General features: G+C 40.5%; 1 protein-coding gene across 1 annotated transcript; it reads left to right on the top strand.

Annotated features, from left to right (window-relative positions):
* The first annotated feature begins 202 nt into the window (after nucleotides 1-202).
* On the top strand, nucleotides 203-10,170 carry nsun2 (NOP2/Sun RNA methyltransferase 2). Its single transcript, XM_015011793.2, has 19 exons — nucleotides 203-452; nucleotides 940-1,097; nucleotides 1,190-1,294; nucleotides 1,826-1,931; nucleotides 2,035-2,106; nucleotides 2,217-2,301; nucleotides 2,398-2,590; nucleotides 3,880-3,954; nucleotides 4,080-4,210; nucleotides 4,310-4,383; nucleotides 4,486-4,616; nucleotides 5,504-5,600; nucleotides 5,742-5,926; nucleotides 6,638-6,730; nucleotides 6,812-6,947; nucleotides 7,924-8,004; nucleotides 9,048-9,186; nucleotides 9,430-9,469; nucleotides 9,573-10,170. Exons 1-19 carry the CDS (start codon nucleotides 387-389, stop codon nucleotides 9,856-9,858), a joined length of 2,253 nt encoding a protein of 750 aa, XP_014867279.2. The 5' UTR covers nucleotides 203-386; the 3' UTR covers nucleotides 9,859-10,170.
* The last annotated feature ends 13,839 nt before the right edge of the window (nucleotides 10,171-24,009 follow it).

Genomic DNA, 24,009 nt, shown 5'->3' with positions numbered 1-24,009 from the left:
TATTATTATTATTATTATTATTATTATTATTTTATTATTATTATTATTATTATTATTTCATTATTATTAAGCTTCACCTAAAACTCGGGACACACCGGCTTACTTATAAATATAAACAAATTTTTTTAGGCATATAAACGGCCCCAGTGCCCTGGAGGGGTATCCTATTACTTCTGGCAAATATTATGGCTACCTCGAATGGGTCCTGATTCACGTGCGTCACACAGGCAACACGTTCCGGTGGTGATACCCAGCAGAGCAACACATCTCTTTCCAAAGGCTGCTGGTTGAAGATTTGTTTTGCCGAGTTTCAAGCCTCCTTTCCGTGCGCCCTGACTTCCACGTCGTTGCGTAGACTTTTCTCCAGAGTTCACTGCTGGTCCAGCATGGGGAAAAGAAGCCGACAGAGGCAGAAAAACCAGAATGCTAGCAGAGACGACAGAGACAACGCTGTAAGAGAGTCGCACTTCTGCTGTAGCAAATCCCGCTAATGTGTTTGGCTCAGTCAGGAACGATTTAACGGCGTTTAAAGTAAAACTACGCCGCTTCTATGAACAGTAGAGATGTTTGTGGCTTGGAGGGTTAGCTAAACTTGCTGCAAGCACTGAGCAGCAAAAGTGGAAAGTTTGCTTTATAGCTGCCATGTGTGTGGACAGTTTGTCACTCTGTAAACGTGGTTTCCTTCTTTAATTTAAGGCCTACAGTTAAAACTTCTTCTTTTTAATATCTACACGAGACATTGTAGACAATAATTTAGTCTTTAAAGACTTGCCAATCAGTTTAAAGGTTTAAAGTAGGCTTGAAAGACAAATCTGACACGTCAAACTTCATACATGTCATTGACATTTTTTAAGCAGTTGCATTTAAAAACCCTGCAGGGTTTCATGCACTATTCAGAGGTTTCCCCTCAGCTCTTAAACAGGCGTCCGTGTTTTCCAGGGCTGGGGAGCAGGCTATGCGGACATCATCAAGGAGAACAAGCTGTTTGAGGACTACTACAAGGAACAAGGCCTGATCCCAGAGGGAGAGTTTGACCAGTTCATGGAGGCCATGAGGGAGCCGCTGCCCGCAACCATCCGCATCACTGGATACAAGAGGTGAGCAGCATGGAGCTGAGGTCAACTTAAGGTCAACCTCCTGCAAAAGTAACAAAAATTATTTTCTTTTTCTTTTTCCTACCATGTTGCAGTCATGCTAAGGAGATCCTCCACTGTCTGAAGGAAAAGTACTTCAAAGATATTCAGGAGCTGGAAATCGACAGCCAGAAGATTGAAGCCCCACAGCCTCTCAGCTGGTAAGTCTTTAAAAGGAAAAAAAAAACTGTAAAAGCTGTGAATTAGATTTTACAGATTAAATTTGTATTTATTACAGATTTATTAAGTCTGTAAATCAGATTTTACACATTTAGCCTGTAAAATTTTTAATTAGCTTATGTTTAAATACAGGTTGGACCTGTATTTATTGCAGATTTAACCTGTAACACATACAGGGAAAATCTGTAAAATCTGCATGTTTTTACAGATTTGTTAAATCTGTACATCAGATTTTTGCATATTTAACTTGTAAAATCTGTAATTAACAGATTTTACAAGTTAAATCTGGATTAATTAATTAATTGATTGATTACAGGTAAAATTAGTATTTACCTGTGAAATCTATATTTATTATCTTTATCACCTGTATAGTCTGTTTTTATTACAGATTTTACAGATTTAACCTATAAAATCTGCAGTAAATAAAGATTTTACAGATTAAACCTGTTTTTTTTTTTTGTTTCTTTGTTTTACAGATTTAACCTGTGATAAACCTAAGCTCTTCTCTCCAGGTATCCAGATGAGCAGGCCTGGCACACCAACATGAGCAGGAAGCTCATTAGGAAGTCTCCCCTGCTGGAGAAGTTTCATCAGTTCCTGGTCAGCGAGACTGAATCTGTATGTTTTATTTTTTTTCCTTCCCCCTGTTAATTAAAAACATTTCATTAAAGTCTGCATCACTTGAACACCCCTCAGAACTTTGCTTAATGTTTCTTTGCAGGGTAACATCAGCAGACAGGAAGCTGTCAGCATGATCCCTCCTCTGCTCCTGAAAATCGAGTCCCACCACAAGGTAAACAAATATTCATTTCTGATATTGAATAGAGAGAAAAAGTTGTTTTCCTCCTGTTTTCATCCACGTTGAAGTTATTCAGCTGTATTTCTAAACACTTCCCTGTGCAGATCCTGGACATGTGCGCCGCTCCCGGTTCAAAGACGGCTCAGCTGATTGAGATGCTTCACTCCGATATGGACGTGCCGTTTCCAGGTGAACGCAGTTGTTAAAAAAAAAAATAATAATTTGAAAAATCTGTTCCCACCACATGTCCTAACTAGCGTTTGAACCTCCGTCTCGGCCGGTCAGAGGGCTTTGTGATTGCCAACGACGTGGACAACAAGCGCTGCTACCTGCTGGTGCACCAGGCCAAGCGCCTCAACAGTCCGTGCATTATGGTGGTGAACCACGACGCCTCCTGCATCCCCATGCTGCAGATCGACTCCGACGGCGGGAAGGACATCCTGTTCTACGATCGAGTCCTGTGCGACGTTCCCTGCAGGTCAGAGGACGCACCGGGCTGGAGTTTTAGGTGTTTTACGATAAGCTGTAAACTGTGGACAAGAGAGGGGGTTTTGTACAAACACGGGAGACACAACAAGATAAGAAAATAAGAGAAAAAAAAAAGGTTTGCTCACATTCAGCACCCACGTTTGCATCAGTGCTTTGTATCCTGACTTTACTTGAGCGATCTGCCGTAGCGTTGTGTTCAGCTTTGGGTTATTTGTTCTCTTAAAGCCAAGATTCCAAATGTGTTAAATCCAAAAAGTCACCATCTTGGAGAATAATTTGGTCATTCAATAACAACCTACTTATCCCTTTTCCTTCTAGCTAAAACAGGAAAAGGAACCCGTTTTCCTTTTCCTGGAAAACTTAATTCCCCCTCAGAGGATCTTTTGAGTTAAAGTAAGAGTGCTCACTCTTTTTCTTTTTTTGCATGTGTGTGTTACCGCGCACATCCATTCCACTTAATCCCACAAGAATGGTCCGTCATTTGGTAAAGAATTTAAAAAAAAAAAATCATGAATTGAGCTTCAGTTAACCATATAATTGCGCAAATTGGAATTACGGAAATAAATTTGCTAATTTTGAAAAATCTCATATTCACTAAAAGGTTGTCTTTGATTTATTTATTTTTTTTGGCTGTATTGCGATGGAAACGCCATTTACGCATCATGTGAGTCACACGGTCAGCAGCCAGATGTTGCTAGAAGAAGATGGTTTTTAATGACTTCTTTCTCGAAAAAACGTATTCATGTGTGATTTTTAATCGTGATGAAACGGCACCATCGTGAAATCATATTTTTTTTATTTCGGCGGAATATCGACGGCGTTCTGCGCACGTTTGTAATGCAAGTGTTTTTCGCTAGGTGTTGAGCTCAGAAAAGTGATTAAAAATGACTCATCTGTTCCAGAAAACAAAAGAAAGGCAGCGTCACAATGAAGTTTACTCTTCAGGAAAAATAAATAGATAATATTTGTGTTAATGGAGACGAGGCTCGTTCTCCATTCAGGTATTTCCAAAGTGATTTTTCTTTTTTTTCTTTTTCTTTTTTTTTTTTTTTTTTTTTAAGATATGTCAGATCCTTTAGCCAAAACCAAACTGCAGTAGTTTGCAGAGCTGTCTGAGTTTGGTCGGCTCCAGAGCGGAGCCAAGAGGGACGCTGCCAAACTCAACAGGGGCAGGAACGAAACCAGACACAAACTCATCAGTCTGCCGAAACCCGAACTGTCTGGAGGTTTTGGTTCCACAGGTCGATGTGTTGACGGGTTCTGCCCTGTGTTCCGCAGCGGAGACGGAACCATGAGGAAGAACATAGACGTGTGGAAGAAATGGACGACCAGCAACAGCCTGCACCTCCACGGGTGAGTCGGACGTTTCCTCAAGGAAGACGAAGCTGAAGTAGAAGAGGAAAGACCCGTTGGTGTGGCACTGATTTATAAAGTTGGCACCAGTGCGTTACCTGTGTGTGTGTGTGTGTGTGTTGTAGGCTGCAGCTGCGCATTGCGGTGCGTGGCGTTGAGCAGCTGGCTGTAGGGGGGAGGATGGTGTACTCCACCTGTTCGCTCAACCCCATAGAGGACGAAGCCGTCATAGCGGCACTGCTGGAGAAGAGTGAAGGTAACAGACACTTTTCACATGTTTAGAGAAGGTTTTGTAATTTTTATATCCCTAAAAAAACCAAAAGACAATCAAACCTGAAACTTCTCGTCACGGCAGGAGCGCTGGAGCTGGCGGACGCATCCGCCGACCTGCCAGGACTCAAGTGGATGCCCGGGGTTACTTCCTGGAAGGTACTGCGAAGTGTATCTGAATTATTATTATTATTTTTTTATTTATTTAAGACTTCAGCATTCAAAGTTAAGAACGAACTCTATCTTGTTTTTGTTCTGTAGCTGATGACCAAGGAGGGCCAGTGGTTCTCCGATTGGTCCGAGGTTCCGAGCAGCCGCCACACTCAGATCCGTCCCACCATGTTCCCACCCAAAGACCCGGAGAAGCTGGCCGGGTTGCACCTGGAGCGATGGTACCAGTTCACACGCTTACGTACGGTTCACTGGAACAAAACCAGAAGGAGTCTGCTCTGTGTTTTTTCAGCAGCCTGTTGCAAAGCGTTAGCCTTCTGCTACATGGTGCCGAACACTTTAAAATGCAATTTTATTTAAAAAAAACCGCTAAAACTTAAGATTCTTTAATTAGATGCCAAGTTTTCTCTGGCTGTAATTGAGCAAAGTTATTCCCCCCAAATGGTGGGTTGCCATGTTGAACATGAGGCTTACAAAAGGTGCAAAAAGATTGATTCAGTGATGGTTTCATAAAAACATGGACAATCATGGTGTGGTAATAAAATAGAGGTGGGCAATATGGAGTTAGTTACATTGTAACGACAATAAACATAAGAACTATTTATTACTGCCTTTTTGGGTAACGGCACACAGGAACTGCTTTTAGTGATATTTTCAAATTTATTGACTTTCTCACTGAACAAACAGTGGATAAAATTACAAAAACAAGGTCAGGCTGTCTGAGCAAAAAAAAAAACAAAAAAAACCCCTCCAAAGTGGTGTGAACATGTTTTATTCTCAAATATGGAGACAGCCTTATTCTAACAGTGTAACCTCTTGTTTCAGAATATCATGAAATCAATTTAATTTCAGGTTGGAAAACTTACCTAACTTGCTTGTTTTGTGTGTTTTTTTGTTGTTTTTTTTGTACGACTTTAATCCCTTTTAGCAAATGAAAGTAATTGTGTTGCTTGAAGACTTATCAGATTTAGACCATTAGAAGGAGCTGTTGCCTCACAATTTCAAAGCTTCTTTTGTCTGACCAGTTTAACGACGTCGTGGCTTTCTAACAGCAGGTGGCGCTCTAACAGTCACAGCTGAGATTGATGTTTCTGTGTTTTACTGTCAGCATGAGGATTCTGCCTCATCACCAGAACACCGGAGGCTTCTTTGTGGCCGTGCTGGTGAAGAAAGCCCCCATGCCGTGGAACAAAAGACACCCCAAGGTGCTTCAGACAAACATCCGTTGATCCTAAGCAAAACCCCACAAATACACATACACACACACGACAACTACATAACGCGCCCGCTAACCTCAGCCAGGTTTCCTTTCTGTTCATTTTTATTTTTTCTTGCCTCGCCTGCAGCTGAGGAAGAGCGCTCCGACCCAAACCGGAGGCTCGCTGGCAGCAGACGTCCCCCGTCTTCTCCCCGAAGGCTCGGCGGAGGAGACAGAGGACGGCGGCCCAGGAGGGAGAGGAGACGGGGAGACAGAAAACGCAGGAACTCCTCTGGCTCAGGAGGCTGCTGGTAAACAAGATGCTGTGTGTGGGTGAGTCCCGTTTAGCCAATAACCAAGAGAGAGGTGTCCACTCATAAAATGACAAACCCAAATCTAATTGAGATTTTTTTTTTTTTTTTTTTTTTTAATGAGCAATTACAAACTCTGTATGTATAATCATGGTGTCAAAATAAAGCTAAAACCCGGGAGGATATGTCAGAAGTGTAAGCATCACAGCAGCTGCTTTAGTTTTAGAGAAAATGGATGGAATGTAAAATTACTTCTTTTTTTGTGTCTTTTTGTCATTATACAGTATATAAATCTCTTAGAACTATTCTAAATATGACTACACACTTTTGGAAACCATAGATCCACACCATCTCTGCAAAGATTGATACAGCTAATGTAAAATGAATGTAAAAAAACAACAACAACAAAAAAAACCTTGGCATTTTGCCCTCGGCACAGATTCGCAACATCTACAAAACTGGGGATTTTCTTTTGTTTTTACTTACTAAACTAAAATGGCCTGCTTTTGATTTTTTTTCATTGCCCACATTTATGTTCATCCAGTTTTAAGACAACAATAAAAAATTGTTAAAATATATAAATTTTTTGGCTCTACCAGAGCTCCCTACAATGTCTTTTTGATTCTGGTCACTGATGTCTGTCCCGCAGCTTCTCCAGCTGTTGGTTGATTAACAAGCTTTATTAATTTTATATCTGAGGAACTATTAGAACGATCGCCTTTGTGTCTCTCAGACCTCCACCATGTAAAAAGCAGAAGCTGTTTGGCTATAAAGAAGACCCGTTTGTGTTCCTGACTGAAGACGACCCAGTCTTCACCTCCATACAGTGAGCGACTCTTTGGATTCTGGGTAGAAATGGTGTTAGCATGTCGGTAAAACATGCTAACCACCCTCTCGTCTTCCTCAGATCGTTCTACGATCTGTCTCCTGACTTTCCCAAGCTCAACGTTCTCACCAGGACCCACGAGGGCAAGAAGAGACACCTGTACATGGTGTCCAAAGAGCTGCGCAACGTTCTGCTCAACAACAGTGAGCGCATGAAGGTTTGTGTTTTCTCTTTCTCTCTCTCTGCTCCCTCTTCCAGCCATCTGTGTCTTTAGCTTTTTTTTTTTTTTGTCTGTATAAGTTGAGTTATATTATGATGAGGGAGACATTAAAAGCCTGATGCATAAGCAGCTCATTCTGGGAGAAAAAATATATCTGGTATTGATCCGCTCTGTTGTGCATTAAGCTGTTTTATCGCAGCGATGCGTCACTTTGGCCTTTTGCTCAGTGCGTGCGCGTGTGTGTGTGTGTGTCGTTGTGACTAAAGCAGCGCAAACAGATGGGACCCTCTTCTGTCCCAAATCCCTCTGGTTCTCTACCCTGTAACACCTGCTCAGGTTGGTGTGTGTTTTGCAGATGAATACAGATTCAGAGAGAGAGAGAACTCCTCACTATTCATATCATGACGTGACTTTTTTCCCCTGAACATCCTAAATACTTGTTAGAGCTCTGAGGTTGGTTTGTATGTAGCAGAAAAAAGGTTGTTTTTTCAATTAATCTGTGTCTTTGTCTTTCTGCTCATCTTTCATTTTCTCTTTCTTTTTGTTCATTTTTCCGATCCGTTCTTGTCTGTCTTCCTGTCTTCTTGATCCATTGAAATTGACATCTGCATAAATCCTGCTGTTAGTTTGCACGATCAGAGTATGTCCACCGTTATCAATGCTCTCATCGCCGCCACAACAACACACACCCATCTACTTGTGGTTCTGATCTCTTGTAGAACCCAACGTGACCAGTGAAGAGTTGTCCCACCTATCTGCCCTCTGTTAAAATCGGGTGGTGGAGGATTTTTGAGATGTATCATTTAAGATTGGAGTTCATTACAAAATAAAGATTTTTTTTTTTCTGGACTTTTCCCATAGTAGCTTAATGTAATGAAATAAACAACTTGTCTTATTATGTAATCCTTGTGTGCAACATGTCTGTGGTGGTTTCGTGTTGCCTCACTCGGCTCTGTTTTGCTTTTCTTCTCAGGTCATTAACACCGGGGTGAAGGTGTGGTCTCGCAACAGCGATGGAGAGGAGTTTGGCTGTGCCTTCAGGCTGGCTCAGGAGGTAAACACACACACACACACACACACACACACACACACACACACACACACACACACACACACACACACACACACACACAGAGTGCTTTTTATAGAGGCCAGTTGTTTGCAAGTTACAATTACCCTTGTCAAATTTCCACAGTGACCCACCAGAGTTTTCATGGAACTTTCAACTTTTTCCGGAGTGAAAATGATGCATTGATCTGGAAATAACAAGCTTTCCAGAAAACTGAACCCACATTCATTTATGTTTTGTCGAAACACAGTTTACAAGGCTTGTAAGGGTGCTTGAAATGTTGAAAAAGCTTCAACTTCACTGAGGTCTTTTTAAGGTTTGGAAAGTGCTTAATTTCTTTATCAAGTCCTGGAAACTGTACAGTTTTGCAATAAAGTACAACATATGCTTTGCACTGTGCTTCCCTACCAAGATGGCGCTATGTAAACTATGGATAACGGTAATAACTGATGTCATATAGTAGTGAACTGAAACACGCAATGTCTTAATGAAAAGTTAGAACTGCAGTTCTGGTTGTTTCAAAGAATTAACTTCCAATTTTTCCACATTTGAAGCATAAAAACCTATCATAGTGTTTTCTATTGATCTCTTACTCTGAATATTGAGCTAAATTCTCAGACTTCTCTTTTGATTTAGTGTTAAATACCGATTAGGTCATATATTGAGATATTTTAGCATTCATTTAGATTTGGAACTTGACCTTGAATGCCGTCTTGGAACCAAACGACTTTACCAAAATGTTCAAACCGTCTCATTCCTGTCGTTCGTCTTTAGATCCTGTGCTAAAATTTGAACAGCTGAATGAATTTCTTCACAACCTCTGCTTGTGAGACTGTTTTTTTTTGTTTTTTTTTCTCTTCAGTTTAAATGTGTGTGTGTGTGTGTGTGTGTGTGAGACTTTTCAAAACATGACATTTAGTTCCAAGTTTGAAAATGTACCTCAAAAAGTGCTTGAATTTTACTTTGGTGAAAAGTGTCTGAGCTCTGACTGACTTCACTATCCACCGTCTCATCTTTGACCTTCTCAGGGCATCTACACCCTTCAGCCTTACATTCGCTCCAGGATAATCAGAGTGAGCGTGGAGGACATCAAAGTGCTGCTGACGCAGGAGAACCCCTTCCTCAGCAAGCTGGAGGACGACGCGCACGCTCAGGCCAAGCAAATGGGTACGCCCTGCCAAGTTCACGCTGTACCTACTAGCTGCTCTTAAAGTACAACGTGTTCATCTTCCGTCCTCACAAAAAAAAAAAAACGCTGACGCGGCATAAGTTATTCATCTGCTCCTCGGGTTCTAATTAAAAGTAGCGAGCCTGGTTAGAACTCCTCATGCAGGTATAGAAATAGACTGAAATGATCCTCTATCGCTTTGTAGTCATTAATCATCGTTACGTAACCGTCTTTCTCCGCAGGAATGGGCAGCATAGTGTTGAAGTACATCCCAAACCCCAAGTAAGCCGCCTAAATCTTCGTCTTTGCAAAACGTATTTTCAAAGTGAAGTCGCGGTTTGTGGCGCTCATACCCCGTCCGACCCTGTCCTTTTCTGTTCGACAGCAACCCCTCTGAGCCTCAGTGTCCCATCCAGCTGTGCGGCTGGAGGGGAAAGACGTCCATCCGAGCCTTCGTCCCCCGCAACGAGCGCTTCCACTACCTGCGACTGCTGGGCGTGGAGGTGTTCAGAGACAAGCAGGGCCTGGGGCAGAAGAGCAGGGACGGAGCCAAGGAGGAGGCAGCGGCAGCGACGAAGGCGGAACAAGAGGGAGAGTTGGAGAACGGTGATGAAAACGGATCACTGGAACCAAAGATCGAGGGTGGGAACAAGGAGAGCAGCAGCAGCTGAAAGACACGAAGGCCGCCGTGACAGACTGATGACTGATTGGAGCTCTACGTGTCCAAAAGAGCATAATGTGCCTCTGGTCAACCACAAGACCAGCTTCATCTCAGTTATGAACTCCTTTGGGAGGTTTCATTTCAGCTCCCCTTCAGGAGTTATATTTTTAGTTCAATGATTTGTATTATTATTAATTTCTGTTCTTTTACCAAACATAATTCGCTGATAAAGTGGCTGTTTTTTTTCCTTCGTTCTGTTTTAGATACCCACAAACTAATGTAATCATAAGTTCAAAGTTGATTAAAAATGTTGATATGGTTATATTTATTTATTTTTCATTTGCACATTGAAAACTGGCATTTGCACAATCTCTAATCCTACCAGCCTAATAAAGGTGAATTTCCAGCTGTAGGCCATATGTTTAGTCTCTGGAAGAAACCGATCTAGTAACGCTGCCAACGCCATGGCTTTCAACCAGAAAAAGATTTAGGCCAAGACTGACCCTCAACGCAGAGGCATTGATGCATCATGACGTCTGCTCCAGTCTGTTGTGGTAAAGAAAGTCCCAAGCTCTAAATCTATGTTCTGACCCTCATGTCAGCAGGTGTCGCCTGTATCTGTCGTTCCAATGGCCCCAGTGTGTTGAGCCCATCATTCCAAGGTCTTCCCAGACTAGATAGGCTTCCAGTCTTTCCACATAGTGGGACGTCCATGTAAAACCTCCAAAGGGAGAGGCCCAGGAGGAGTCCTGATCAGATTTGTGACCTAACTTAACTGAATTGATTCGATGCAGAGAAACACCAACTCTTATTTAACCTTCCTCTAAAGAACGACAGTCCTTACCACATCTCTAAGGCTGAATCCAGCCACCCTCACTTCAGCAACTTGTGTCTGGGGTCTCATTCTTCTAGGTACGATACATAGGTCATAACCACAGAAATGTGCAAATTGAAATTATGAAAATAAATTTGCTTAATGGAAGCAAGAAAATTTACGAAAAACTATTTTTTTCCCCAAATAAACAATGTATTTTATTGAAAAACCATTTCCAGCCATATCGAAACACTTTTGTTCCACATCACACAAATTACATGATCAACAGTCGGATGTTACTGCTGGCGAAGAGGATGACCAGAAGTAGTTGGAGGATAATTGGGTTTTATTTTTTAATTTTTTGGAGGTGGGGGGACAACGAGGAACTTGCCTCAGTACGGCGCCCTCCAGGGGACATGGGGAATTTCTTTTCTTTTGTGTTCCTTCGCAAAACTTTTGAGAAATGCAGAGTAACACACAGTGACTTGGATATGTGACTTTAATCTGACTATTGGATTGTAAATAGTAGCGCTTTAGATTACTTGTTTCTGAAACAAGGGGTCAGATTAGAGTAACGAGTTACAAAGTAACATGTTGATGATCCCATTGCTTATGACATTTCTACTCAAGCTCTTTGTGAATCTGCCAGATTTCTGATATGTGTCCTCCCTAATGATGAACTCGTTCCTACGGCCTTAAAAACACATAAATAGTATAACAGAACATAATTGTTTAAAGGTTTTTACCTGCTGCTGTTGCATTGTGGGCACCATTTTCCTGGCACAGATTACATTGTGGGGACTCACTGCTCCCAAAGAAGCTGTTTTTGGGTTAGGGATAAGATTTAGGACCAAGGTGTGAACTGAGTTTAGGTTGGGGTTAGGCTGTAGAAATGAATGGAAGTGGATGGGAAGCCTCCGCAAAGAGGAGGCTTCCTCCTCGCTCTTTGTGACAGCGAGACAAACATAGGTTGTATGCAACCTATAGAGGTTCATTATAACTATTTTCACCAAAAAATGGAGGTCTTTTGTGGAACATGAGGACATTTTCCTGATCTTGACATTTTTCAAAGTATAATGTGCTCAAATAAGGATTATTTGTTCATTAACACTGTGGTATGCCTTTAAATTGTCTCCAGTTGCCATGGCTACCTGCCATTATCTTGCTATTTTAACTTTAGCTAGCATTCTGTCAAATATGCATTTAAACTGTCACTGGTTGCCAGAATTTTAGCTAGCTATTCACTAGCTAACATCCTGACAGCGTATTATTACTGTTTATCACAGTTTATAAACTGTAATAAAATACGTTATGCTACATCAGTGAATGGGATACGTCTTTATGACCCATATGTGTTACATGCAAGTGATAAGGACCAAAAAAACACGAACATTACTTGGAATGTTAAAGCAATTTTGAGAAAAATGTTTTTATTTTTATTTATTTTGTATGCATGTAATTTCACCCAAAATAATAATAAAATGTATTTATAGTTAGATTTTTAATTGATACAAATGTTCAGAGCCACCTAGTGGTATGATGACATAATGCATGCAACGGGTCCTTCAGGCGCTCTCTCGGCTTCCCCCACCAGAATTCTGATGGACGCTGGTGGAGGTAGGTGGAAGTGAGGCAGCTCTTCACTTCCATTTTTTTTATGTCATATTTTTCTACTTCAACACATCCATGAAATATTGTCAGAGCATATACCATCAGCTGATATAATTTGTAGTTTTCCCGTGGTTGGGCTGGAAAAATATGACTTGAGTGGGAGCTGCACCGGTTGGTGTTCATGGCTGACCAATAAATCATGATGCTAACTGTGCTTTCTTTTGTTTTTCTGTCTTGAACAGGCTCTTGCATGAGGCTGTCATTCGCACACTCAAAAAATAACTGTTCTTATGCCAGGCAGGTTCAGGGTATAAATGAATGTAGATGTATAGAATAGTGTTTTGTAGATGTTGTGACTGGCATGGTAGTTGACTGTTGCAGCTGCTACAGCAGTTGGCTGTTAACTTTTGTGCCAGACGTAACCCGATGTTGGCTAAGTGGAAGACAGCTGATGGATAGATGAACAATAGTCATCACAAGGCACTCTGCAATATACACATGTGAAGATGTCTCCAATTCTATACAGTTTGGACACTTCTAAAGTGTCCACGCTTTGGCCTGACCCCTCCTGTTTAATCGTCTCAAGGTTGTTCAATTTCCTTAGAGTGCAGATAAAGGGGAACAAATTTCAAGGAAAAATAAAAATTTTCAGCATCTCATATCTTTGCCACATCCTGTCAGCGGTTTCCACGGCATTGCTGGCTGGCTGGATGGATGGATGGATGGATGGATGGATGGCTGGCTGGCTGGATGGATGGATGGATGGATGGATGGATGGATGGATGGCAGTGTCTTGCTCTTGTTTATTAGCTCGTCCTACTGCCATGACAACAGCTGTCATGACAACCGGCCCCCTCAACCTCTGCGGTGATGGGAGAGAACACGGGAGGACAGAAAGACCACAGAGAGCATCCTGTACTCTTTCATGCTCTCTTTCTTTCTGCATTTATCTGCTTTTTGTGTGGTCGGTCTGGTGTTTGTTTTGTTGGTTGGATGTGTGAAAGTGTGGCTCTGGTGATTCAGGAGAGCAGCTGTCATGTCGAGTACCTTTGGCTTCGACAGATCTGTCTTGAGAAGCAGAGTTCTGAGAACAGAAGAGTCTTTACCCAGTGATAAACGTCAGAATTGAGCAGCAAGGTAACTGTGACCTTATGACCAATTCTTACAAAGAAATGCAAAATAAACTGCATATTTTGTCACACTACATCTACTTTACTGTTTTGCATGATTTACCTTAAACGATACCCAACTGTCTCAGTACTCCCAGGATACTGAACTTGACCTCATAACTTGGGATTGTTCTTGCTTGACAGTTTGAACAGTAGCATGTGAAAAGTTACAATTTTGGAACATTGTTATATAACCCAAGTCTTATATCTCCACAACTTTATTCCTGACCTGTTTGTTGTTTAAATCTGGAAGTGAATACTTTGAGGAACCTTACTGCAGTCAAAGCTGTGAGTCTTTTGGGGTATGTTTGAACGAGTTTTTGCAAAACAGCCTAAGCTCATTTAGATTAGTTTTCAAATCTTACCACAGATTCTCAATTGGACATAGGTCTTTACTTTGACTGGGCCATCCTAACACTCAAATATGCCGTCATCAGAACCGGGAGCTTTTAAAATGTGGTGGAGCTAAAACTGCATATGTTGCCCCAACACCACGAGTTGTTCAAAAGGCTCAGCTCGTTATGCTAACACAGAAATGCTAAAAAAAAAAAAAAAAAATTACAAAAAAGGACTTAGTGGTAAAATGAATAACCTGAATGTCAAGCATCTCGCCGCTTTCATTGAGGTTTGGGATATAAAACACAAACCGCTCCTCTCCGTTATTCAGCGCCAGCACCTTTATAACAGCGCCCCCGGTGGCTGGTTGAATCAACTTTATTGGCATGATGAAGTTGGCTAAATGCTGCAGTTTTATTTTATTTTATTTTTTCTTTGTGTCGTGTGGAAAGGCCCTGATCTAAACAGTTTTACTGCAGCGTTCCGTTGGGGGTATGTTTTAGGATCTTTCTCCTGCCGGAAGATGAAACTCCAACTCATGTCTTTTGTGGCCTCTAACATGCTTTCTTCAAGAATTACCCTGTACTTAGCTTTGTTCTTTCCAAAGAAAAAAAACCCCCAAAAACAATCCATCTTGCCACCGATACCATGTTCCAATGTGTTAAGGCTGATGTGCAGTGTTTGGTTTCCTGCCGCACTTTTGCATGTTGGCCAAAAGGTTTAATTTTGATCTCATCTGACAGGCCAGATGTTGAAAGGTAAAACATCTGCCACAGTCTCAGGTCTTCAGGGATCTTCCCATCAACCTTTACTAGCCTCTCTGTTCCTGCTGCAGCAAAGCGTCCCCCACAGCGTCATGCCTTTTAGGGTGATGAACGCTGATGGTTTCCCACCACACACAGCGTTTTGCATGCAAGCCAGGTCCTGTTTCACTCTTTATCAAACACCGATGTTTGTGGTTGCAACACACACGACAGCTGTGTTTCCATTGGCTGTATAATTCAGCAATTTGACATTTCGGGAATTAACTCGCTTAACGGGAACGTGCCAATTTCGAAAAACTCATTTTTTGGTAAAAAGTTTTGAATGAGGTGGGAGGGTTTTTTTTTTTTTTTGGCCGTATCAAAATTGGTTTATTTAGCAAAACTGCAACAGAAACACTTATCCCTCTTCACACGAGTCACATGATCAACAATGGGATGTTGTCACTGGCGCAAATCATGAAGAAGACGACAGGAAGTAGTTGGAGAATCACAGGGCAGCTTTTTTTTCTTCTTTCTTTTAGAACTTATTGCTTAGACAAACTTATACCTGTTTGATTTCAAACTGTGTTTCTTATTTAAGAGAAATGCTGCAGTTGCGAAATTTAGGTTTTTCAGCAATGCATAAAATGTAGTTGATTAAAATGAAAGGAAGTCAAAGTCCTCAGTTGGACAGGACAAGTATTTGTGTGTGTATATCTGAGTTATTACAGCTCGGCCAATCTTTGTGTGGTCCTTGTGTGAGTGTGTGTGTGTGTGTGCGTGTGTGTGCGTGTGTGTGTGTGTGTGTGTGTGTGTGTGTGTGTGTGAGAGTAATGACCTCTGCCTTTTCACCTCAGCCTTAAAAGGCATTAAACATTATCAATGGCCTCATCTAGCCAGGACTTTCTTTTTTTCCTCTTTGCCGTCGACTGAACCTCTCCACTTTCTCTACCGTTTTATCCTTTATTTTACCCTTTGAAGCTCCTCTCCTCCTTTCCTGTTTTTAATCTCTGTTCAGATAAATCAGTCTGCTCTGCTGTCTAATTATTTTTCTCCAGGAAAAGCTTTTTGAGAGCACTCCAGTACTGAAAAAAAAAAATGTTTTTTTTCCCCTCCCCAGCTTTTAATCTCAACTTAAGATGCGGCTTTTTTATTTTCTCCTCAATAGACGCGTTTTCATCGAAAAGATGCTGTCCTTCTCCTCGCCGCTTCTGTGGAGGCAGGCAGACGTACACTTCTTTTAATTGAAACAGCAGCTTCCTCGGAAAAACATTTGGTTTTCTTAGAATTGGAAAATAAAAAGGTCATTGTGATCTACTAGCTTTCTGCTTAAATGAGTGAACCTGCACCATTTCTTTTAAATATTTTTATATAAATTTGTGGTTGCGATGCAGTTTGGACCTTTTCCATGAGTAGAAGATTCCTAAATCTGAGTTAGTCGTCGGTCATTAGAAGGTGCGCTGGTACTTTCTCTCAATCTCTAAGGAAGATTTGCAGTGTTACTTTTCTTAATTGTAATCTGTTTTAGTCAGATATTGTGTGATAAATGGATAGCTTGGAATGATAAAAATATGTGTGTGTGATTGGATTGAAATGTATTATTGCGATAAGCGATAATATTGTTTTGAGACCATTTCTTGTAATATAACGATAATGGCTTAATAAATCAAGAACATACTCTGAGATCAATTAAATTCTAATGAACATTTAACACTGGAACTGGACGACATTTTAAATATCCAAAACAAAAAAAGACAAAATGACAGAAGCAACAAATAAAATCAATTATGAAGTCTTTGTAAACAAAATTATATTTTTAAAAAAGAGTCAGCTGAGACCAAAGCACCAGACCGAAAACTTTTATCATCCAGTTTTTAGTAGAAAGAGAGAAAAGAGAATAACGATAAATCATGTAAATTAAAATCATTGAGCTCGTTTGAATTTATGATGCTATTAATTGATTTATTGCGACAGGCCTTTGGACGCCTTAATGACAAAGTAAGAACTCCAATTTGTCAAGAGCACCACTCAACACCTTTCATTGCTTTTTACTCTCAGGTCAATTAGCTACGGTTCCTTCACATGATTAACTTGACGTATTTCACATGTTTTCATGTCATTTCCAGTAGTGTTTTCTATCGACCACCAGGTTTCTTATTCTGAATCTTTAGCTAAATTGTCAGACTTCTCTTCTGATTTATTGTTAAATAGTGATTAGGTCACATAGTGAGACGCGTTGGCATTCATTTCAGTATGGAAATGGACCTGGAAAGCTATTTGAAAATCTAATAACTTGACCCAAATGTTCACAGAGCTACTCATTGTTGTCTTCGTACGCCAGATCTTGTGCAAAAGAGTTTGGAAAAACAGATGCATTTCTTCACAGCCCTGTCTTGTCAGATCTTTTTAAATCCATTTTTAACATCTTTTTAAATGTGAAAACTGATTTCAGTACAGTAAATATTAATCAGATAATGCTGGATAAGTTTTTAAACGAATGAAAGAAATCTCAATTTCAAATATATAAGTGGTTGACATGGCAAACAAACATAATATAAAACCATCCTATTAACTGATGGAAGGAGACAAATATTAAATCTCCATTATTCAGATCAAATATATATGTAAAGTGTGAATATATAAGATCTAATTGTCGAGGTGTCAATTAACTTGCGTCTAATTACCGGAGGGAAAACCTTCTGGCAGGATTTGTCCTGAGTCATTATTTATTTATGAGGCAGTCGATCTAATTCCTGTCAGAAGCAGATCAAAGTAGTTTTTGAGATAAGTGCACATCAAAAAAAAAAAAAAAAAGTGGTTTCAAGGCATCTGACAGCCATCCACTTCAAGGACCGGTTTCCACGGCTACGTCGAAGCTTCACATGTACAGACGGAGGCGTGCCACGCGTTTACCTTCTAAAGACAACATCGGCGCTCCGTGAAGATGATGTGGCTTGTTGACGTTTTCACAGAGTTTTACTTGAAGGACAACAACATGGACAGCAGGACGTTCAGACTGAGTAGATTTTGTCCACACAACCCGTGGAAGATGACCGACACCATCGTCTTCTTCAAACAGTGTAACATCAAAATGTAGAAGGAAATATGGGATTTTACTCCATATCTCCATGGCAATGGCACTTAAAGTACCACATTGTAGCTCTTTTATCTTTGTTTTTCCTTACCTTCTTCTTTCTTCCATCTTCATCATCATCACCCCCCCTCCACTCTCCACTCCGGTTTGATGCTCTTGCATAGTTTATCCCCTGTAGCACTCGGCCTTGTGGAGACGCATATATATCTGGGATTATATAATCAGGCGCTTACGCAACGCTAAAAGAGACTGCAGGAGGCAAATTGACATACACACACTTGGAGAGATACAGAGTGCAGTGGCGGCGGTGGCGGTGTTGTGTGTATGTTGGGAGAGAGTGTGTGTGTGTGTGTGTGTGCGTGTGTGTGTGTGTTTATCTGGTGTTTCATGTTTGGATTAAACCAAATCCCACTCCGTTCTCTCTACACACAACTGTTGGCCCTTTTAAAATCCTCTGGTAAATCTCTGGTTATGGGCTTTGCCTCTGTTGTGCGAAGCCAGAGTGTGTGTGTGCGTGTGTGTGTGTGTGTGTGTGTGTGTGTGTGTGTGTGTGTGTGTGTAACCGTGTGTGTGTGTGTGCACGTGTCCAGTTCTTACATGTCAGACCTTTAGCTTCGTTCGGGTTGAGGTTGCTTGGTGTAGAACAACCTTTGTGTCCTTATTGTCTGCCAGTCCGATGCCAGTTGTTTTTGTTTGTTTGTTTTGTTTTGTCCAGACACACTTCTAATGTGAGAATATTATACATTTAATGTGCATTTTCTTAACCAGGTACCAGAAGTTTCTACCACCTAACATATAGTGTATCAATCATTTACTTTAATTTAGTACATAAACTTTAATGGGGCCAAAATCTTTCACTTGCAAGTTCTCATTGGTCACAAAACTAAGATTTGTTTAATTTTTTTTATATAAAATGTAACATTACATTTTATGGGTATTTTTTATTTGTAGTTACGATTTAACAATATATTGTATTTAATGATACGATATATTTCAAAATAATGCATAAAGTTGTCTGATCATTGGTGAAAATCAATATGAATTTTTGCAGATCTGATTTAAAAAAATAATAGTTTTGTATGTTTGTCTTATTAAGAGGAAGGCAAACTGTTTTTCCTCACCCTAAATTTTCCAGATTGATTTTCTATTTTGTTAGGTTGTAAAACATTTTCAGACTTTTCTCAACAATAACAATGAGATACGGCTTTGATAATTTGGCCAAATTGAACTAGAGGCCTGCTTTGGGGCATAAAGACCCAGGACGTTTGTTTTGTGTTTTACCATGAAATTAAACTAAAACAAAGAAATCAATCATTGACTGTTTCAGTGGAAAACTTCACCAAAGATTTCTAAAATTAAAATTAGAAAAAAGTCTCCAATGGCATCAGTCGTCCGTGCTGGGAAAAAATGCAATTTTGAATTAGAATTTTTAGTGTGGATATGTGTATTTGGCCAACTAAACTGAGTAAAATTAGATACAGTGTGAAGATCACACTTAGTCACAACAGGGTTTTTGCTTCTTCCACCAACTCAAAATTAAGACTTTTTAAGACCTCTATGGATATAATTTAAGACCTGATTCATGACAGAAATATTTTTTTAAAAATTGCATATTTTGTATAGTAGCCCAAAGTATTTTTTGCACAGAATGCAGGTAACATCGTCTGGGTTGGCAACAGAAATGAGCCAGTGGCAAAATCGAACGTCATCCAGTCAACTGGCGATAATTCACTCTTACCAATGATGTATGCAAAACGCTAGCTAGCAGTTGCCTCAACTTCTTCTTGTTACAGAATGTTAAGATGTCTGTGTGCGACTCAAACTTTTACCTGACAGAAAAGTCCCAGGAAAGAAACAATCTACACTATACGAGACCAAACAGTCCTGCTACAACAAAATTTAAGACCTGCGACTAACTTATTTAAGACCAACTTACATCTTTTCCAATGAATTTAAGACAATCTAAGGTCTTAATTTTGCATACATGAATTTCAGACTTTTTAAGGATGCATGGACACCGCCCACAAGCATAACCACCTCTGGTTGAAAAGGATTAAGTTGTTTAAAAGCATGGAAGCTTCATTAATCAATCAAACTTCCAAATAGCACAAGGCCACTACACAGCTGTACTCTGCTGCTCCTTGTCAGGTTGACTGATTTTCTGTAAGAGTTGAAGGTAATCCTTTTTAGCAGCAGAGACAGAAAAAAGGTGGGATAGTGTGTCAGAGTGACATTTTGGGATTAGTTTTTCCTGCCAGTGCTTCAGACTGTGGTGTCTTTATCTCCTTCCCATCGCTGTATATTTGTCTCGGTCTCCTGGAGCCATCCCCATCTCTGCAGACAAACCCCACCAAAGTGAAGTAATATCCTGTAAAATTCAGCCTGGCTCAGGCTATCCTCGTGACCTGTGTGTTAATGTGGCGCACTCATGGGATTTGGTACATTCACCTTGGCAACAGCATCTGTATCCAAAATGAACTTGCTCGGTAGATGTAAAAGCCCGAGGAGCGACTTCAGGAAAGAACAGAGTAACCTTCATTTGTCCACCAACGGGGAATTAGCTTAGATACCCAGTTAATACCGACCCAGTCAGTAAATGTGCCAACAAGGGTAATGACAGCGATTAGCACAGCTTTTATAAGACTGCGTGAAAAATACTGAAGGGTGCTGCTGTTGTACTGGTGGTGCTTTATTGGTCATCAGCAGAATCCTCCCTACACAAATTAAAATTTATTTTCTTTATTACAACGAGAATTCATTTATCAAGGAAACAAATAGTTTGAACCAAACTGACCTTGTTGCCGTCAATGACAAATGATGTTGTCGTGAAAACTTTATGCTATTCACGCCGCTTGAAATGTTCAAAATTTTATCCCTTTAAAATTTTGAAATGCAGACTTTACTGTATTTCAATGGGGTTTTATGTGACATAAGTACAGAAATATACAAAGTACTGCATAATTGTAAAGTGGAAAAATAAGGCTACAGTTGGCCGGCATATATCCATGGTTTAGTATTTACAAATTTGCTTATTTGTAGATTTTTTTTTTTTTTAAGGAAAATAACTAAAAAAATTTTGTGGGAAACCTGCAAAAAAAATTTTTTATAGAGATTATTTAAAATATTTGAAAAAAATTTGGTTTGGAAAGTTGAAATACCTAGCTGCAATGCTACTTACCATGCTGTAGCCAAGCCACGTTTATAAAACAGAAATTGCAATGTGGTAATTTAAGTAATTACATAAAATCAGTTCTGTCATTGTCCAAACGGCTCATGATCAACAATTTTGTTTGGAGACGAAGTTTTGTCGCGTCACGGCCCAATGTTAATGGTTTGCTAAAGCTGCAAACAGGTGATTATAATGTGTTTTTTCTATTATTTGACCCATTTAGTCATTTCACACACCCTAAATGGGGTTCTGTTTATAGTTTAAACAAGACTACTCCATGGTGGCCCCGACTTTGTCCCACATCCACTCAGTAAACAAATATTCTCATAAAAACCACAAGGCCAGTAGAGAAGCTCTGGAAAATCAAATTTGTCTAATTTACTTACAGCCCACAAAGGCCATATGGCAACTTGGGTTTGGTTGTAAATCTGATTCTATCCTCTGCCCTCCATAAACTGTACCTTCATTTTCTGACTTGCAGGAGAGAGTGTTAGCCGTAGAGAACAAAAACTTCAAATTTAAATTTAAATCTGGTCCTTTAAGAAGACCTTCTCGTACAGCGAGAAAATGATGAACCAGGAAGAGGACAGGAAAAAAGGCCTGTGATCGGGATGCAATCAGTGATGAAATGAGGCGGCGAAGGGGTGGCCGAGTGTGAAGGGATGAAGGAGAGATGGATGACGTGATGAGTAGGGGAGATGGAGACAGAGGCTGAGCTGGTTGGAGGGGGGGTTGGAAGTACGAGGGGTTGGGTGAATAGAGGGTACAAGGCTTTATTTAGTGCATGCCTGCAGGTGTTGCCTAGTAACAGAAAGGAAACAGATCGAGGGTAGAAAGCTGGAGAGCACATCCTCCTTTATCTTTTCGCTCGCTCTCTTTCTGTTCTTGGCCTTAACCCTCAGCCAGAATCGCAGTACAGGCAGTACACACACAAACACACCCCGTTTCTCTGTTTCCACCCACCACCACCACCGGCTTACGCTCAGCAAAGGCCCCGTCCCTCATTAGCAGTCAGGTTGGCTGCTGTCCTCCTGTCAGAAAGACGCCGAGAAAAGGAGGGCAAGGGGAAGGAAGCGACAGATTAGGCAGGAAAAGTCGACAGAGGGGAGAAAACGAAACGCAAAAAAAAATAATCACAGCCATCAAGGTTGTTTTTATAGCATTCGTTGCCTCGTTACGTGTTATCTTTAAGCACACATCCATCACAACGCATCCAACCTTCTCTTAATGGAACTGATTCGTCTTCCGTGTCTTGCTGGAGAGCAGAGAAAATGAGAAATGAGGTACGCCTCCTGATTCGTCAATCCGGATGAGAGACTCTGGAACAGAGGAACAAGTTAGCTGTAGGCGTGTTGCAGAATAGTGTTTTCTGGATGATGGAGGGAGATATGTGGTTACACTATGTTCTTCCAGCCCAGATGTTATAGGGTCAGAATGTTCTAGAACAGTAAGAACAAGACCAAAGTGCACTTTTATCATCTTAGAGCAGCTCCTTTCTCAAAATGTCAGCGGGTTATCTAAAAGCTGTGAAGCACTGATTGGTCTTTAGCCTTCGAATACTTCAGAGTTGCTTCTCACATATGAACCACCTATGGGTGGGTTATATGGACTTAAAAATTTTATCACGATATTTTTGTGGTACTATTGTGATATGCATACAAGCGACGATGAGAACTGTTCATTATTTTTTAGGTAACTGTGTGGCTGTGACTGTCTGACATACCAATCCCCACAAACGCAAATGCTGCTTTTGAAGGACGTCCCTATTTATAATGCACGTCTTTGGGACACCGGTCACATATATGTGTATCGTTAAACTGCACTCAGTAACTGCATTTAATCATACTTTCAAATTTATTGATACTCTCATTGAACAAACTGGGAAAGAAAAAACTGTAAAACTGATAATCCTGACAATACGGACAGTTTTGAGGCACTTAAATATCATCAATTGGGATTTATTGTGACGATTCATCGAAACTTTTCTCATAAGAAATTTACCGCGATAAATGATAAACGATACGATAAATACCCACCCGTAGAATCCTCTATATCCCTAAAAACGAGGGAAGTCTTTGTATCAATACCATCTCAATAAATGAAGGGCTAGTACCGTCAATACCGATACTTGTACTTTAAAAAGAAAAATCATTATTATTCAATTATTTGGTGAAAACCTTTAGCAGAAATCCACTTCAGTGATCCTGACCTGTCTATTCAGACTTGAACCAGGTCTAGAGATGCCACTGCTGATTTTATTTTCTACTCCATTTTACATTCATGAACTCATAATATCCATCTCTGATTGTCTGTCTGCTGTCCTGTTGCTTTTGCTCATCAGAGCATGTCTTTGGGGCCGAGAGAAGGTCGTGTTTTGCATCTTAACACCCCCTACCAGATTGGAAAAAAGAAAAAAACAAACTCCTGGTTCTCCTTCACAGCCCCTGTCTTATTCTGTTAGCTTCTCCATCTATCTAGCTCTCCTCTGGGACAGAGAGATCACCTTTTGTTACGTCCCAAACCGTTCAGGAGCAGGGCCTGACTCTCAAACTTTATCGACTTAAGAACTCACCCGCACCCTAAAGGAAATGATTGGGAATCAATGCTGTAGCTGTTGCCAGTGGGACGTAGTCAGATCTGATCCAAATGATCAACCTTGATCCCAGTGCGTTCATTAGGACAGTCAAATTAAGCCACACACACACAAAAAAAAACTGAATTCACACGAATCCGCTTTCTTCTGAATGCTGCTTGTGAAAGAGTCTAAAAATATATATTTTTCCCAACTGCACTGTGCTATATGAAATATTTATAGCCAGCTCCGAATGGTCTGCTAAGAATGATAAAGATGCTACAGCGTGTGAGAGACGGAGAGGCTGGACGTGGCTGCCAAAGCTCACTGTACTTCCTATCCCAGCCAGAGCTTGCATAAGAAGAGCCAGTTGCGGTTTGATAGGGACAAGTAGAAGGTTTACTCTATCTGGGTTTAACACATACGTGAGAGAAATACAAAGAAAAGCACTTCTTTCTACAGGATCCTATATTTATCAACCTCATTCTTCGGTGCCCTACAACTTGCTATGATGTGATTTTCCAAAGCTTGGAGAAGCACCAAAAATAAGGAAAATTAGACATTTTAAAGACAAATTGACTTCTAGTAAAGGAAATATTAATTGCCCACTTATAGATTTCAAATTTTAACATTAGGTATTAAAGGTATTCATC

The sequence above is a fragment of the Poecilia mexicana genome, unplaced genomic scaffold (assembly GCF_051168715.1).
Source record: "Poecilia mexicana isolate PSO_F unplaced genomic scaffold, ASM5116871v1 scaffold_11, whole genome shotgun sequence".
Taxonomy (NCBI): Eukaryota; Metazoa; Chordata; class Actinopteri; order Cyprinodontiformes; family Poeciliidae; genus Poecilia; species Poecilia mexicana.
Note: the sequence above shows the minus strand (reverse complement) of the source record. Positions and strands in the feature narration are given on the sequence as shown.